The sequence below is a fragment of the Ranitomeya variabilis genome, chromosome 5 (assembly GCF_051348905.1).
Source record: "Ranitomeya variabilis isolate aRanVar5 chromosome 5, aRanVar5.hap1, whole genome shotgun sequence".
NCBI classification, from domain to species: Eukaryota; Metazoa; Chordata; class Amphibia; order Anura; family Dendrobatidae; genus Ranitomeya; species Ranitomeya variabilis.
Window position 1 is genome coordinate 338,340,303 of NC_135236.1, and position 16,707 is coordinate 338,357,009.

General features: G+C 42.6%; 1 protein-coding gene across 1 annotated transcript in view; it reads left to right on the forward strand.

Moving 5' to 3' along the window:
- Positions 1 to 16,707, forward strand: part of HBP1 (HMG-box transcription factor 1) — a 43,105-nt gene that overhangs the window by 22,334 nt on the left and 4,064 nt on the right. The window contains exons 4-9 of the mRNA XM_077264795.1: positions 703 to 835; positions 1,157 to 1,268; positions 2,509 to 2,621; positions 2,899 to 3,052; positions 9,902 to 10,046; positions 10,539 to 10,856. Coding sequence (XP_077120910.1) covers positions 703 to 835; positions 1,157 to 1,268; positions 2,509 to 2,621; positions 2,899 to 3,052; positions 9,902 to 10,046; positions 10,539 to 10,856 — 975 coding nt within the window. The remainder of the gene's footprint in view (positions 1 to 702; positions 836 to 1,156; positions 1,269 to 2,508; positions 2,622 to 2,898; positions 3,053 to 9,901; positions 10,047 to 10,538; positions 10,857 to 16,707) is intronic.

The following is a 16,707-nucleotide window of genomic DNA, read 5'->3' on the forward strand; positions in this document are numbered from 1 at the left end:
CAGCAGTACATCCCATTTACACATTGATTTTAGGTCTTCATTATCAATACAATCTACCGCCAAAAGATCTTTTTGCTTATTAGTAGTGATGAGCGAGCATACTCGGATAATGTGCTATCTGAGCACTCTCGGGTGTTATCAGAGTATCTTTGACATGCTGGAATAATATGATCGAGTCCCTGCGGCTGCATGATTCCCGGCTGTTAGACAGCCACAAACCATGTGGGGACTCCCTAACAAACAGGCAATCCCCGGATGTGTTGAGGCTGTTTAACAGCGGAGAATCATGCAGCTGCGGGGACTTGAACATAATATCCGGGTACGCCCAGGATACTCAGATAATACCGAGCATGCTCAGATAGCACATTACCCGAGCACGTTCACTCATCACTACTCATTAATTAACTGATTGCTACCATGTTTTAACTTTCCATTGATCGAGAATGAAAACGTGTACGTCCATGTGAAAGGGCCTTCTTAGTAGATCACTCCCAGTGTACTAAAACCAAAAAAAACTACTGGCCCCTTTACCCTATGTGGGATCTCCAGTAATACACTTCACAAAAAGGAAATTTGTTTTTAGGCAATTCTCTTTGCCTACATTGATTTAATATTAGAAATGCAGATTTAGCTAATTTCTATTTTCTAGATATTGTAATGTCCCTGCGTGACTTGTGTTATGTGGTTGCTTCCTTCTTGTAGATCATCACCTGTTCACATAATAGCCACCAGTAAAAGTTTACATTCCTATGCCCGCCCTCCACCGGTATCCACAGAAGATGAGCCAAATGTATCTAAAAGCCATTGGAAAGAAGCACCAGTAAGACACGAGCGAGTGAGTTGTAATACCAGCTGTCATGAAAGGGTCACCTCTTCATATTTCGCATACGTACTTTTCCAATAACATATTTTTGTTAAACATAACAGAAGCCATTGTTCTATGGAGTGCATGCTATAAAATACAGAGCCTTAGTGGCAAGAGTGGAAGAAACCGAACTGAGAACCCAGTTAGAATACACGTAGTATTTATCACTGTAAACTGATGGCACCAATGTGACTTGGAACTTGTCTTACTTGTTATTGTTTAATATCTTTTATAATCTTTAGGATAGACCTAACCAGCTTTTTTACAGTATGAAATTATTATTCATTTCAGGCCAACAGTGAGTCAGAATCTGGCATTTTCTGCATGTCCTCCTTTTCGGATGATGATGATTTAGGCTGGTGTCATTCATGGCCTCATACGATTTGGCACTGTTTTCTAAAAGGTGAGTAATGTAACAAAGCCAGAAAGGTGATGGGTTGTGATGAGGGAACACGTGTTACTTGTTCAGGCCTTGCATGGCCATTTACAGGCAGCGTTTAGAGCTGGTGTTTGATGTTGGATCACATCCTACCCAACAAAACAACTAGAGTTCTGTGTTCTTTTCATGGAAATTTAGGCACAGGGCGTCTACTCAAAGGGATACTGTCACCTCACGGTATATACCTGCAGATCTAGGGCTAAGAGGCAGGTGAATAGCGTTTCAATGTTGCCAACCACCTAACTGAATGTATGGCTGCCGGTGGGAACAAAATTCACTTATTTCCTTCAGGTTGCTGCCGACTTTCAGTCATGGAGGCATGTACAGAGCTGTTGCTGTCATTGCTCTTAGCACGGCTCAATATATTGTGAGTGTACACATGCCACGGCACTTTGATTGACAGCTTGTTGTGCACATACATTCTGCAGAGTGAGCTGTGAAAGTGCAAGGGTGTACTTACTGCCACCGCTCCATGCACGTCTCCATGACTGAAAGCTGGCAGCTCCAGGAAAGAAATAGTTTCACTTTCAGTATGGCGGCTGGGTAGCATTGTAGCGCTATTGTTCTGCAGTCCAATCCCATATCTGCAGGTTAATAGCATTTTCAGAAGAGGCAGGTTCCTTTTAAGCAGCATTTACATTAGTTTCTGTTTTTGGTGGTGTTGGAACACGTTGTTTGCTTATATGCCTTTTTTATAGTTTTTGCACTATAATAAGGATAATTGACTAGAATATGATTCTAAGTGGTAAACTAAATGTGTTGGCTTCATAGCAGTTCACCATTGCAGATAAGACAAGAAGCCACCATGACGTGTGATTCTGCAGTGGCCGGTAGGTGACTTGTTCTACCATCAGCCAGTCCTCACCGCAGAGCACTTGGGCTATAGCATTTGTGAAATGTACCCCATAGCTGCCAATTAGACTAATCAGCCCATTATGTGCACATTTGCCAAGTGTAATCATTTGGAGAGATGCACTAGACAATCAAGTAATCACTATCAAGTACAACTCCCGCTTGATTGAACCATCGCTGCCTCCATTTTGCTGTACTTAGCCAAATGAGAACATCACCAGCATGGGGTCGTAATGAATGTGAAATCGCAGCACCAGAATATCTCCGCAGGTGGCCCTGGCTATGTATAGCCTTCATGTCATTCTTCATTCTGCAGGAGCCTGACATTTTCCTTCTCTTGAATCTTATTCAGGAACACGTCTGTGTTTTCATAAAGGACGCAAGAAAGTATGGCAGGATGTGGAAGACTTCTCCAAAAGTGTGCGCTGCAGATCTGAGCGTGATGCCAGCATTGGCTCCCACAAGGTAGATTTATATACAACGCACCTGTTTGCTCAGATCCACTTTTACTGTTTTCTAAATTGCCTGTAAAATGTTACTATGATATGTGGCTGTCCTGTGTCCAGGCTGTGGACATAATGGTGCTATATAAGTGAGTAAATACGTTCTCCGCACTGAGGATTACCTGTCATTGACCACACTGAGTGCAGGGGAGCCGGGTGTCACCCTCTTACATTGGTTCACTGAATTAATAATGTGCTGGTGCAGTTCTTACATGACGTGTCTTTTGTTCCATTTCTAGGGCTATGGATCAGATGGTCTGAAATTGATTTCTCACGAGGAGAGCGTGTCTTGTGGTGACTCTGTGCTCCAGCTGACATTTGACCCAGGCACACAAGAAGGCCTGCTGACAGTGGAGTGCAAACTGGATCACCCATTCTATGTAAAAAATAAAGGTAAGGCCACTTTTTTTTTTTACGTGATTTTCAATATAATTTTTTTTTCCAGCAGAGTTTTTCTCTTTTCTAAAAAAGGTTAAATGGAGCATGAGATTGTCAAAAACTATTTTAACATCAGGCAATTTGTTGAAATAAGACTATCTCACCTGATAGATACCCCACAGATGCAAGGCTCCTTGGCAGTCTGTTTACTTTCTTCAGCAATGGCTGTTCATCCATGTGACCACTGCAGCCAGTCATCGGCTCAAAGGGAGGCTATTGTCACAAGAAGACTTATTGTTTAAATCAAGTTTTTGTGCAAAAAAAAGAAATATTGGAAATGTTTTTAAGGTTATGTTATAAAAAGATTTAAAAATAAAGAAATAAATACACAATTAATGTTATTCGAGGCATTTTTAGACCTGTATGTCCTTTCAGATAGAGCTTACAGCAAGGTTCCATGTTATCACAGGCAGAATGACAGTTGACAATGACCGAGATATATATACCGTATATACTCGAGTATAAGCCGAGATTTTCAGCCCATTTTTTGGGGTTGAAAGTCCCCCTCGCGGCTTATACTTGAGTCATACCCAGGGGTCGGCAGGGGAGGGGGAGCGGCAGCTGTCAGATAATACTCACCTACTCCTGGCGCGATCCCTGCAGGTCCCTGGTTCCCCGGCACCCCAGCTTCTTCCTGTACTGAGCGGTCACATGGTACCGCTCATTACAGTAATGAATATGCGGCTCCACCCCTATGGGAGGTGGAGCCGCATATTCATTACTATAATGAGCGGTAACGGTGACCGCTCAGTACAGGGAGAAGCTGCGGCGCCAGGGAAGCAGGGACTGCACCGCGCCAGGAGCAGGTGAGTATAACGGGGAGGGGAGCGCTGCGCGATATTCACCTGCTCCTTGTTCTGGGCGCTGCTCCGTCTTCAGCGTCTTCTGCAGTGACGCTCGGGACAGAGGGTGTGGTGACGTGGTTAGTGCTGCCCTCTGCTTGAACGTTGGTGTAGAAGATGTGGAAGACACAGCAACGAAGTCAGGTGAATATTGAAAGTGTCGGGGGCCTGAACGACGGAGAGGTGAGTATGTGATTTTTTATTTTTTTATTTTTTTTATCACAGCAAATGGGGCAAGTGTCTCTATGGAGCATCTTATGAGGCCATAATTAACGTTTGTGGAGCACTATATGGGGCAAGTGTCTGTATGGAGCATCTTATGGGGCCATAATCAAGGTTTGTGTAGCACTATATGGGGCAAATATCTTTATGGAGCATCTTATGGGGCCATAATCAACATTTGTGCAGCATTATATTGGGCAAATGTGTCTATGGAGCATCTTATGGGGCCATTATTAACCTTTATGCAGGAATATAATGGGCATATTTTAATATGGAGCATCTTATGGGGCTCCTGATTCAATATGGATATTCAAAAACACTTAACCTACTGATGTCTAAATTAATTTTACTTTAATTGGTATCTATTTTTACTTTTGACATTTACCGGTAGCTGCTGCATTTCCCACCCTAGGCTTATACTCGAGTCATTAAGTTTTCCCAGTTTTTTGTGGCAAAATTAGGGGGGTCGGCTTATACTCGGGACGGCTTATACTCGAGTATATACGGTGTGTATGTATGTGTGTGTGTATATGTATATATATATATGTGTGTGTGTATGTATATATATATATATATATATGTGTGTGTGTGTGTATATATATGTGTATATATATATATGTATGTATGTATGTATGTGTATATATATATGTATGTATATATATGTATGTATATATATATATATATGTATGTATGTATGTATGTATGTATGTATGTATGTATGTATATATATGTATGTGTATATATATGTATGTGTATATATATGTATGTGTATATATATGTATGTGTATATATATGTATGTATGTATATATGTATGTATGTATATATGTATGTATATATGTATGTATGTATGTATGTATGTATATATATGTGTATGTATGTGTATATATATAATAAAAATAGGTAAACTGACTGAACAATATATAATAATTTATACTAGTGCATAGCCAAAAAAGATACATACAAAATAGATTATGGCCGCACTCATCTGTGCTAAAGTAAGGAAATGTGAAATATAAGGAAATATGAATAGCATAATGGCTTATGAACTTTATGAACAAACACATGAGATATTTAGCACAAGATTTGGCCAAACGTTGTGAGCCCATTCACCAAACGTCAAGGTAATCTCAGATCGAATGGGTAACTACACTGACTGCCTGGTGTGAACACTTACCTATGGTATCTGAGCTGACTGCCCAATGTGAACACTTACTTGTGGCTAATGACATGATAAAGCCTACTTATATAGGAGGCTCAGAACCAACTGTGTTGAGATGTAATTAAAATACCAGCATGGTGAAGGGCGGGACGTTCAAGTCAGAAAATAGTATATAATAAAAATAGGTAAACTGACTGAACAATATATATAATAATTTATACTAGTGCATAGCCAAAAAAGATACATACAAATCTTGTGCTAAATATCTCATGTGTTTGTTCATAAAGTTCATAAGCCATTATGCTATTCATATTTCCTTATATTTCACATTTCCTTACTTTAGCACAGATGAGTGCGGCCATAATCTATTTTGTGTGTATGTGTGTATATATATATATATATATATATATATATATATATATATATATATATATATATATATATATATATATATATATATATAATTTTTTTTTTTTTCTTTTTTTTTTTCTTTTTACACAAAGCATGTACTTGTCTCTTTCTTGGACCAGCACTCCTCCCATTTGACACAGGTGATTTTAATTAGCAGGAGACTGCAAAGTAAGGGGTCTAGCCCATCTTGGCTCTCACTGAAGAGCTGGAGGAAGGTGAGTTTAAATGCTCCTTTCATTTTGGTGCTGGTGCTGTGTGGCGGCCATTGTTGCTGTGGCTTTGTGCTGGTGGGGCGGCGCGGTCTGGAGTCATGGGGGCTCAGTCTCGCAGCATGGGTGCTGTGGGGCAACAGGCCGTCCGCCCTGCTGGTGCATGGCCGCTGCGGCGGTTGTCGCCGCATGGCTCCGCTCCATTAGGGCGTTAGGACCCACTACGAGGTTTGCCGTGAAGTGGCAGTGGGCTTCATACAGTCTGATCAGAATGTTAAACTGAAAACCTCATGTTCAGTATATAAATTTTTGCCTAGCGGCTCTAGATCAACGTATGATTTTTATGATTTTGGGATGTGCGGTTCATGCTCCCTTTTTTTTTTTTTTTAAATACACAAAGCATATACTCGGGACGGCTTATACTCGAGTATATACGGTGTGTGTGTGTGTGTATATATATATATATATATATATATATATATATATATATATATATATATATATATATATATATATATATATATACACTCACCGGCCACTTTATTAGGTACACCATGCTAGTAACGGGTTGGACCCCCTTTTGCCTTCAGAACTGCCTCAATTCTTCGTGGCATAGATTCAACAAGGTGCTGGAAGCATTCCTCAGAGATTTTGGTCCATATTGACATGATGGCATCACACAGTTGCCGCAGATTTGTCGGCTGCACATCCCAAAGATGCTCCATACAAGGCAGGATGGATCCATGCTTTCATGTTGTTTACGCCAAATTCTGACCCTACCATCCGAATGTCGCAGCAGAAATCGAGACTCATCAGATCAAGCAACGTTTTTCCAATCTTCTACTGTCCAATTTCGATGAGCTTGTACAAATTGTAGCCTCAGTTTCCTGTTCTTAGCTGAAATGAGTGATACCCGGTGTGGTCTTCTGCTGCTGTAGCCCATCTGCCTCAAAGTTCGACGCACTGTGCGTTCAGAGATGCTCTTAGGCCTACCTTGGTTGTAACGGGTGGCGATTTGAGTCACTGTTGCCTTTCTATCAGCTCGAACCAGTCTGCCCATTCTCCTCTGACCTCTGGCATCAACAAGGCATTTCCGCCCACAGAACTGCCACTCACTGGATTTTTTTTCTTTTTCGGACCATTCTCTGTAAACCCTAGAGATGGTTGTGCGTGAAAATCCCAGTAGATCAGCAGTTTCTGAAATACTCAGACCAGCCCTTCTGGCACCAACAACCATGCCACGTTCAAAGGCACTCAAATCACCTTTCTTCCCCATACTGATGCTCGGTTTGAACTGCAGGAGATTGTCTTGACCATGTCTACATGCCTAAATGCACTGAGTTGCCGCCATGTGATTGGCTGATTAGAAATTAAGTGTTAACAAGAAGTTGGACAGGTGTACCTAATAAAGTGGCCGGTGAGTGTGTATATATATATATATATATATATATATATATATATATATATATATATATATATTTATTTAGCAGAGCAGCTCAACAAGCAAAAAATAAATAGTCCGGGTGCAAAAAGCTCCCAAAGACAGGAGCAGCACACCATGAACCTGCCTGAAAAGGGTTAATTTGTCCGAACCGAAACGTCGCTGTCATGAGCTAAATAAAAGCTCCTTTTCTTTCACTGATCATGGTGTGCTGCTCCTGTTTTTGGACTTCTATATACAAGGTTTGGTCTTTGCCTCTGGGAGCTTTTTGCACCCGGACAATTTATTTTTTGCTTGTTGCGCTACTCTGTGTGTGTGTGTGTGTGTGTGTGTGTGTGTGTGTGTGTGTGTGTGTGTGTGTGTGTGTGTGTGTATATATAGATAGATGTGTATGTGTGTATATATAGATAGATGTGTATGTGTGTATATATATATATATATATATATATATATATATACACACACACTAGATGGTGGCCTGATTCTAACGCATCGGGTATTCTACAATATGCATGTCCACGTAGTATATTGCGCCCAGCCACGTAGTATATTGCCCAGTCACATAGTATATTGCCCACCCACGTAGTATATTGCCCAGTGACGTAGTATACAGCACAGAGCCACGTAGTATATTGCCCAGCTACGTTTGTCACAGGTTAAAAAATAAACATATACTCACCTTTCCGAGGGCCCCTTGTAGTTCAGCCCCCTGTAGCAGCTTCCGGTCCCAGGGTTGGTCTGAGCGCAGGACCTGTGATGACGTCGCGGTCACATGACCGTGTAGCGGTCACATGACCGTGACGTCACGTCAGGTCCTTTCCGCGCAGGCGCGCAGGACTTGTGATGACGTCGCGGTCACATGACTGTGACGTCATAGCAGGTCCTTCTGCCATACCATCTTTCCCACCGCAACCTGCAACGGAAGATGGCGTGCGGCGCGAGCAGCTCAGCGGACTACAGAGGGTGAGTATAGCAGGTTTTTTTTTTTATTTATTATTTTTTAACATTACATTTTGTACTATTGATGTTGCATAGGCAGCGTCAATAGTACAAAGTTGGGGACACACAGGGTTAATAGCGGCGGTAACGGAGTGCGTTACCCGTGGCATAACGCGGTCCGTTACCGCCGGCATTAACCCTGTGTGAGCGGTGACCGGAGGGGTGTATGTGGGCGCCGGGCAGTGAGTGCGGGGAAGTAAGGAGCAGCCATTTTTTTCCGGACTGTGCGCGTCGCTGATTGGCCGCGGCAGCCATGACAGGCAGCTGGCGAGACCAATCAGCGAACGAATAACCGCGACAGACAGACGGACAGACAGACGGAAGTGACCCTTAGACAATTATATAGTAGATTATATATATATATATAGAGAGAGAGAGAGATAAAGATTTTTCTGTATTTTCATGACTATGAAAATTGTACATTCACACTGAAGGCATCAAAACTATGAATTAACACATGTGGAATTATATACTTAATTTCAGTTGTTTCACACTTTTTTGTTATGTCTTATAGTCTAGGTTCTTCAAAGTAGCCACCTTTTGCTTTGATGACTGCTTTGCACACTCTTGGCATTCTCTTGATGAGCTTCAAGAGGTAGTCACCTGGAATAGTCTTCCAACAATCTTGAAGGAGTTCCAGGAGATGCTTAGCACTTGTTGGCCCTTTTGCCTTCACTCTGCGGTCCAGCTCACCCCAAACCATCTGGATTGGGTTCAGGTCTGGTGACTGGAGGCCAGGTCATCTGGCGTAGCACCCCATCACTCTCCTTCTTGGTATATAATTCCACATGTGTTAATTCATAGTTTTGATGCCTTCAGTGTGAATGTACAATTTTCATAGTCATAAAAATACAGAAAAATATTTAACTGAGGTGTGTCTAAACTTTTGGTCTGTATCTCAGCACCGTATCCACCAATCACTCACAATAGGTGGTGTCATGGCTGACCTCGCCCCCTCCCTCCACAATGACCTTTGCACATGCTCATCAGACACTTCAATACAACAGAGTTGGAGTCCGACCATCGTGGGTATGTACATGTGGTGTTTCATGAAACTGCAGGAAGTCAGTGTGCAGAAAAAGAAAAGGTGGCCAGTTTCAAAGTTTCAAAATTGTATTTTTTTAATACAGACTGATATGCAAAAAATAAACTGCTTTTTTAATACATGTAACATAAAAACCCGATTTAACAATAAATCTTTCTGATAATGGCTTCCCTATAAGCAGTCTCATGTTGTACTGTACATACTAGCATCATGGCAGAGGTCACATGGATGTAAGACACATCATCCGTGTGTAAAATAAGCAGACGCTGGCGGGGGCCGCTGGGACATCAGCGCTGGAACAGAAGGGGATTTAAGCAGGTGGGTATTGGTTATGTTTGTCTACAATCCCTGTTAAGATCCCACACCGTCCCTTTAAGGTAATTAGTAATGAAACCACCCTATGCTGGTAATGTTGGTGAAGAAGCAGGTAATAGGAGTTTTGTAAGATTTCAACATGACTTTGTTCTATTTCCAGGCTGGTCGTCATTTTACCCAAGTCTAACAGTGGTTCAGCATGGCATTCCCTGCTATGAGATGCACATTGGTGATTTATGTCTACCTCCGGGACATCCTGATGCCATCAATTTTGATGATTCTGGTGTATTTGATACATTTAAAAGGTAAACTTCAATCATTGACTTCTTTATGTGTATGTCTATTAAAGGGAATTTGTCAGTAGGATTTTCCTATGTAATCTGACGTCAGCATGAGGTAGAGACCGTGATTCCAGTGATGTCACTTACCAGAATATATGCTGCTGTTACTATAAAATCAGTGTTTTATGAGCAGAAGATTATCACTACAGGACAAGGGGTCTTGTGCCTCCCAGTCCACTGATCGGTGTGACCCAGCCCCCACCACTGTACACAGAACGCTGCCAATCGGTGGTGTGGGCGGGGTTATACAGGGCTCTGCATTCTGAGCTCTGCTAGATTTGTATCAAAATGATAGCATGCATACCCGCAAGTGACACATCACTGGAAGCAGCCCTTACATCCGGCTGCTCTCTCATGGTGACAGATTCCCTTTAGTGGAATAGTCTAAGCCTTTTTATTAGTCACCAGTGTATACTGTGCTATATACAACCTACTGTTTGCCTTCTTTCATTGCAGTTATGACTTCACACCAATGGATTCCTCTGCTGTGTATGTGTTGAGCAGTATGGCACGTCAGCGCCGGGCTTCTTTATCCAATGGTGGCGCAAGCAGCCCGGACTCTGAGAGATCTGATTACAGCAAGGACTGTGCATTTCCACAGACTTCTTACACGTCACTATACAATAAAACTGGCAGAAGTCACAGCTCAGGGACTGCAAACTCTGTGATGGCCACATCTCCCAATAAGTGCAAAAGACCAATGAACGCCTTCATGCTTTTTGCCAAAAAATATAGAGTTGAATACACACAGATGTACCCAGGAAAAGACAACCGGTAACTTGATAACTGATCTTTGTACCTACAGAATAGAGTGGTGTGTGTTTAATGCCGAAGGTTGTGATCAGACCGTTATAAAGCTGTTTGGGCATATTGGCCATGCAACAGCGAGCTGTATCTATCCCGTAGTAAGGAAGCCATATTAACAGGAGTTTACCGCTGCTTTTATTGTGTTTTTTTTTTTTATTGTTTAAGGTCTAGGACGTTGTCTATAGGGCTACCTTTCCTGGAATTCAATTAGGAAAACTGAGCCAAACACAAACCAGCACTGACATTGCTTGTATTTTACCACTTCTTGTGCATTGCGGTTTTACCTTTGTGCAGACATCTTGGCTGATTTCCCACTCTTGCACAATATGCAGACAATGAGGCCACAATCGGATGAGCCCCTCAAGATGTCCCAAACAGTCTGAGAAAATAACTTTGCAGGAACTATAGGGATTGTACTGTAGAGGACTGGGGGTGACGTTATTTTCTCTGAAGCCCATTCAGACTCTTTAGGACATCTTGAAGAATGACTGTCCGGAGAAGAAATGGTGAGTGCTACCATGAGTCCTGTGTCATGCCAGCGCTAACGCATCCTGAGACCATTCATGGCTGGAGTCGCTTTACAGCCAAGGCAGCAAAGTTGTGAGTGCTTCTTAACACTGCAATGAATAAAGAATGGGAGCTAAACATCCCCCAAAGCCACTTCTCCCAAAGCTCCAGGAGCAGTTTGGTGATGAACAATGTTTTTCCAGGCAAATGTGATAACTAAGTGGCTCAGTGAATAAAACTGTGACAATTTGGGTTCATTGCCAGGAAACTTTCCGAGATCTTAATCCCATTGAGAACCTGTGGTCTATCCTTAAAGTGGAGAATCAAAAACACAGAAATTGTGATAAACTCCAACAGTAATTAGGCAAGCATGGGTTATCCTCGGCTAGAATTTTGCCCAAAAGCTGTCAGACGTCATGAAAAATTATGAACAGCACTGTAAATATTGAGTCTTTGCGTAACTTTTAGTGTTTGTCAATCAAAGTTGAAAAACCTATGTTATGCTTACATTTCTAACTTAAATATCTAAAAACTCTGAAGCAGCAAACTTTGAGAAAACCAAAATGTGTCCGTCTCAAAACTTTAGTCCACAACACACATTGCTGTCATTGTCGTTAATAGTCGCTAGATCCAAATCCTTTAATAAGCTCCCTCTAGTGGTGGCTTTGTGATGGGCGGTGGAGGATTTGACTCTAATTAATAATAGTAATTGTTAAGGTTGAAGGAAGACTTTAAGTCCATCTAGTTCAACCCATAGCCTAATCTAACACGCATTGTAGACTTTATTTATTGGGGTCATTCTGCTGGCACTATTATAATGTGGTTAAAGGGAACTTGTCACCAGTTTTTTGGCTTCTAAACCTTGCCCATCACCTTTAAGATCCTAAGAATGGGGTTCCTGGAACCCCTTTAAATCCTCATGTATACCTCAGCAAAGTGTTTCATACTGGTCCTGTGCTGTATGTAAATTAGGTGGTCCAGTCCAATGAGCGTCTCCACCCATCTCTCGTAAGTGGATATCGGTCATCCACATGGTGCCCCAAGTGTTGCGCCTGCACAATGGAATCGGAGAGCTGCATGCTTCACTGTGCCCTACAGAACCGCCACTGATTCCACTGCACAGGCGTCAGACTTCAGGCACTACGTGGGTGACGGAAAGACGTGCACTTAGAGGAGGCGGCATTAGAAGGGACCGAGGCAGTGCTGATCACATTCTGCAGACACCCATTGGACCGGACAGCACAATTTCCATACAGCGAGGGACAAGTATAAAACACTAACCGAGGTATACAGGGGCACGTCTAAGGACACAAAGGGTTTGCAGGAACCCCTTATGATCTTTAAAGGTGATGGGCAGGGATTATTAGCCAAAAAACTGGTGACGGGTTCCCTTTAAGGCCAGAAGTTCAGTATTTTACATCAGTATTTGTTAACCAAAACCCAGAAGTGGTGACATGTCTCTATTATACTTTTCTTCTGACTCCTGGTTTGGGCTTAAGGCCCCGTCACACATAGCGATTTACCAACGATCACGACCAGCGATACGACCTGGCCGTGATCGTTGGTAAGTCGCTGTGTGGTCGCTGGGGAGCTGTCACACAGACAGCTCTCTCCAGCGACCAACGATCGGGAACGACTTCGGCATCGTTGAAACTGTCTTCAACGATGCCGAAGTCCCCCTGCAGCACCCGGGTAACCAGGGTAAACATCGGGTTACTAAGCGCAGGGCCGCGCTTAGTAACCCGATGTTTACCCTGGTTACCAAAAAAAACAAACAGTACATACTCACCATCTGATGTCCGTCAGGTCCCTTGCCGTCTGCTTCCCGCTCTGACTGAGTGCCGCCGTACAGTGAGAGCAGAGCGCAGCGGTGACGTCACCGCTGTGCTGTACTTTCACTTTCACTTTGCGGCGCTCAGTCAGTGTGGGAAGCAGACGGCAAGGGACCTGACGGACATCAGATGGTGAGTATGTACTGTTTTTTTTTTTTTTTACATTTACGCTGGTAACCAGGGTAAACATCGGGTTACTAAGCGCGGCCCTGCGCTTAGTAACCCGATGTTTACCCTGGTTACCAGTGAAGACATCGCTGGATCGGTGTCACACACACCGATTCAGCGATGTCAGTGGGACCTCAACGACCAAAAAACGGCCCAGGCCATTCCGACACGACCAGCGATCTCACAGCAGGGGCCTGATCGCTGGTACGTGTCACACATAGCGAGATCGCTACTGAGGTCGCTGTTGCGTCACAAAACTTGTGACTCAGCAGCGATCTCGCTATGTGTGACGGGGTCTTTACACATACTGACGTAAGATACTGACCACATACTGAAGGTGTGAATAAGCCCCTCTGAAGACAATTTGGCTGGTGATGTGCATGTGGAGGAGGGATTCGTATATGTATGCATAAAGCTAGCTGTATCTTAAAGCATACCATTTGTTTTAATTTTAGAACTCATTAGTACACATGAAACTAAGAACCTTTGCAGTATATCTTGTATGTAATCCAAGAAATCAGCTTCTTTCTCTGCCAGGACTGATTTTTCATTTTCAAAGATCTCTATCCAGAGGTAAAATCTGTATTCAGTGAAGGCAGACTGTTGTATCACTGAGATTTTGAAACAGATAATTGCAGTGTTTGAGTCAAACTCCCCTTAGTGAAATGATACAGCCCACCCCTGATCCATGCTGCCCAGCATGTAGACACGGTCAGGTTCCCTTTAAGAATAGATGTGCCCCGTTCCCTTTAAGAATAGATGTGCCCCGCACCCGTACATAGTGTATTGGCCTCCATATCATTTCACCTTATTACAGGGGAAGGAGGCAGAGCAGACCTTTATTTATTTTTTCTTTCCACCATTTTGTTTTTAAATTTAAGACGAATCATGAATTCACTTGGCCTATTTAAGGTTGGAGGACACGTTGACATCTTTTTAAATAGGAAAGGATGTGACAAATGTATGTTTCTGCCATAATTACCCAATGTAGCAAACTGTATCTGAAGGCCAATTCCAAGTGATGCCTAATATGGAAGCTGTGCGGTGTGTGGTTATTATTGGCTACACTGCCGTCATGGCAGGTACAACCAGCATGGTGCTGTACAACACCGAGCACCGTGCAGAGGACCATGCCTCTATCTGCCGTCACACAGCTGACAATCTAACGCTCCGTGCAGCACTGGATATCGTCACAATATGGCAGCCAGTGGAGCATATTACAGTCTTGAGTCCTGATAAACATCTTTTTTCTTAAATTGTGGGTTGCAGAGCAGTTGTTCATAACGAACATACAGTCCTTATATACAAGGGGTTTATTCCTGACTGTCCAGCATACGATGGGTCCATTGATGTGACCTTAACCCCTTCATGACCCAGCCTATTTTGACCTTAATGACCTGGCTGTTTTTTGCAATTCTGACCAGTGTCCCTTTATGAGGTAATAACTCAGGAACGCTTCAACGGATCCTAGCGGTTCTGAGATTGTTTTTTCGTGACATATTGGGCTTCGTGTTAGTGGTAAATTTAGGTCGATAATTTTTGCGTTTATTTGTGGAAAAAAAAGGAAATTTGGCGAAAATTTTGCAATTTTCAAATTTTGAATTTTTATTCTGTTAAACGAGCGAGTTATGTGACACAAAATAGTTAATAAATAACATTACCCACATGTCTACTTTACATCCGGACAATTTTGGAAACAAATTTTTTTTTTGCTAGGAAGTTATAAGGGTTAAAATTTGACCAGCGATTTCTCATTTTTACAACAAAATTTACAAAACCATTTGTTTTAGGGACCACCTCACATTTGAAGTCAATTTGAGGGGTCTAAATGGCTGAAAATACCCAAAAGTGACACCATTCTAAAAACTGCACCCCTCAAGGTGCTCAAAACCACATTCAAGAAGTTTATTAACCCTTCAGGTGTTTCACAGCAGCAGAAGCAACATGGAAGTAAAAAATGAACATTTAACTTTTTAGTCACAAAAATGATCTTTTAGCAACAATTTTTTTATTTTCCCAAGGGTAAAAGGAGAAACTGGACCACGAATGTTGTTGTCCAATTTGTCCTCAGTACGCTGATACCTCATATGTGGGGGTAAACCACTGTTTGGGTGCACGGCAGGGCTCGGAAGGGAAGGAGCGCCATTTGACTTTTTGAATGAAAAATTGGCTCCAATCTTTAGCGGACACCATGTCGCGTTTGGAGAGCCCCCGTGTGCCTAAACATTGGAGCTCCCCCACAAGTGACCCCATTTTGGAAACTAGACCCCCCAAGGAACTTATCTAGAAGCATAGTGAGCACTTGAAACCCCCAGGTGCTTCACAAATTGATCCGTAAAAATGAAAAAGTACTTTTTTTTCACAAAAAAATTATTTTAGCCTCAATTTTTTCATTTTCACATGGGCAACAGGATAAAATGGATCCTAAATTTTGTTGGGCAATTTCTCCTGAGTACACCAATACCTCACATGTGGGGGTAAACCACTGTTTGGGCACATGGTAAGGCTCGGAAGGGAAGGAGCGCCATTTGACTTTTTGAATGAAAAATTATCTCCATCGTTAGCGGACACCATGTCGCGTTTGGAAAGCCCCTGTGTGCCTAAACATTGGAGCTCCTCCACAAGTGACCCCATTTTGGAAACTAGACCCCCCCCAAGGAACTCATCTAGAGGCATAGTGAGCACTTTAAACCCCCAGGTGCTTCACAGAAGTTTATAACGCAGAGCCGTGAAAATAAAAAATAATTCTTTCCTCAAAAATGATTTTTAGCCCAGAATTTTTTATTTTCCCAAGGGTAATAGGAGAAATTGGACCCCAAATGTTGTTGTCCAGTTTGTCCTGAGTACGATGATACCCCATATGTGGGGGTAAACCACTGTTTGGGCGCACGGCAGGGCTCGGAAGGGAAGGCACGCCATTTGGCTTTTTGAATGGAAAATTAGCTCCAATCATTAGCGGACACCATGTCGCGTTTGGAGAGCCCCTGTGTGCCTAAACATTGGAGCTCCCGCACAAGTGACCCCATTTTGGAAACTAGACCTCCCAAGGAACTAATCTAGATGTGTGGTGAGCACTTTGAACCCCCAAGTGCTTCACAGAAGTTTATAACGCAGAGCCATGAAAATAAAAAATAATTTTTCTTTTCTCAAAAATGATTTTTTAGCCCACAATTTTTTATTTTCCCAAGGGTAACAGGAGAAATTGGACCCCAAAAGTTGTTGTCCAGTTTCTCCTGAGTACGCTGATACCCCATATGTGGGGGTAAACCACTGTTTTGGCACACGTCGGGGTTCGGAAGGGAAGTAGTGAC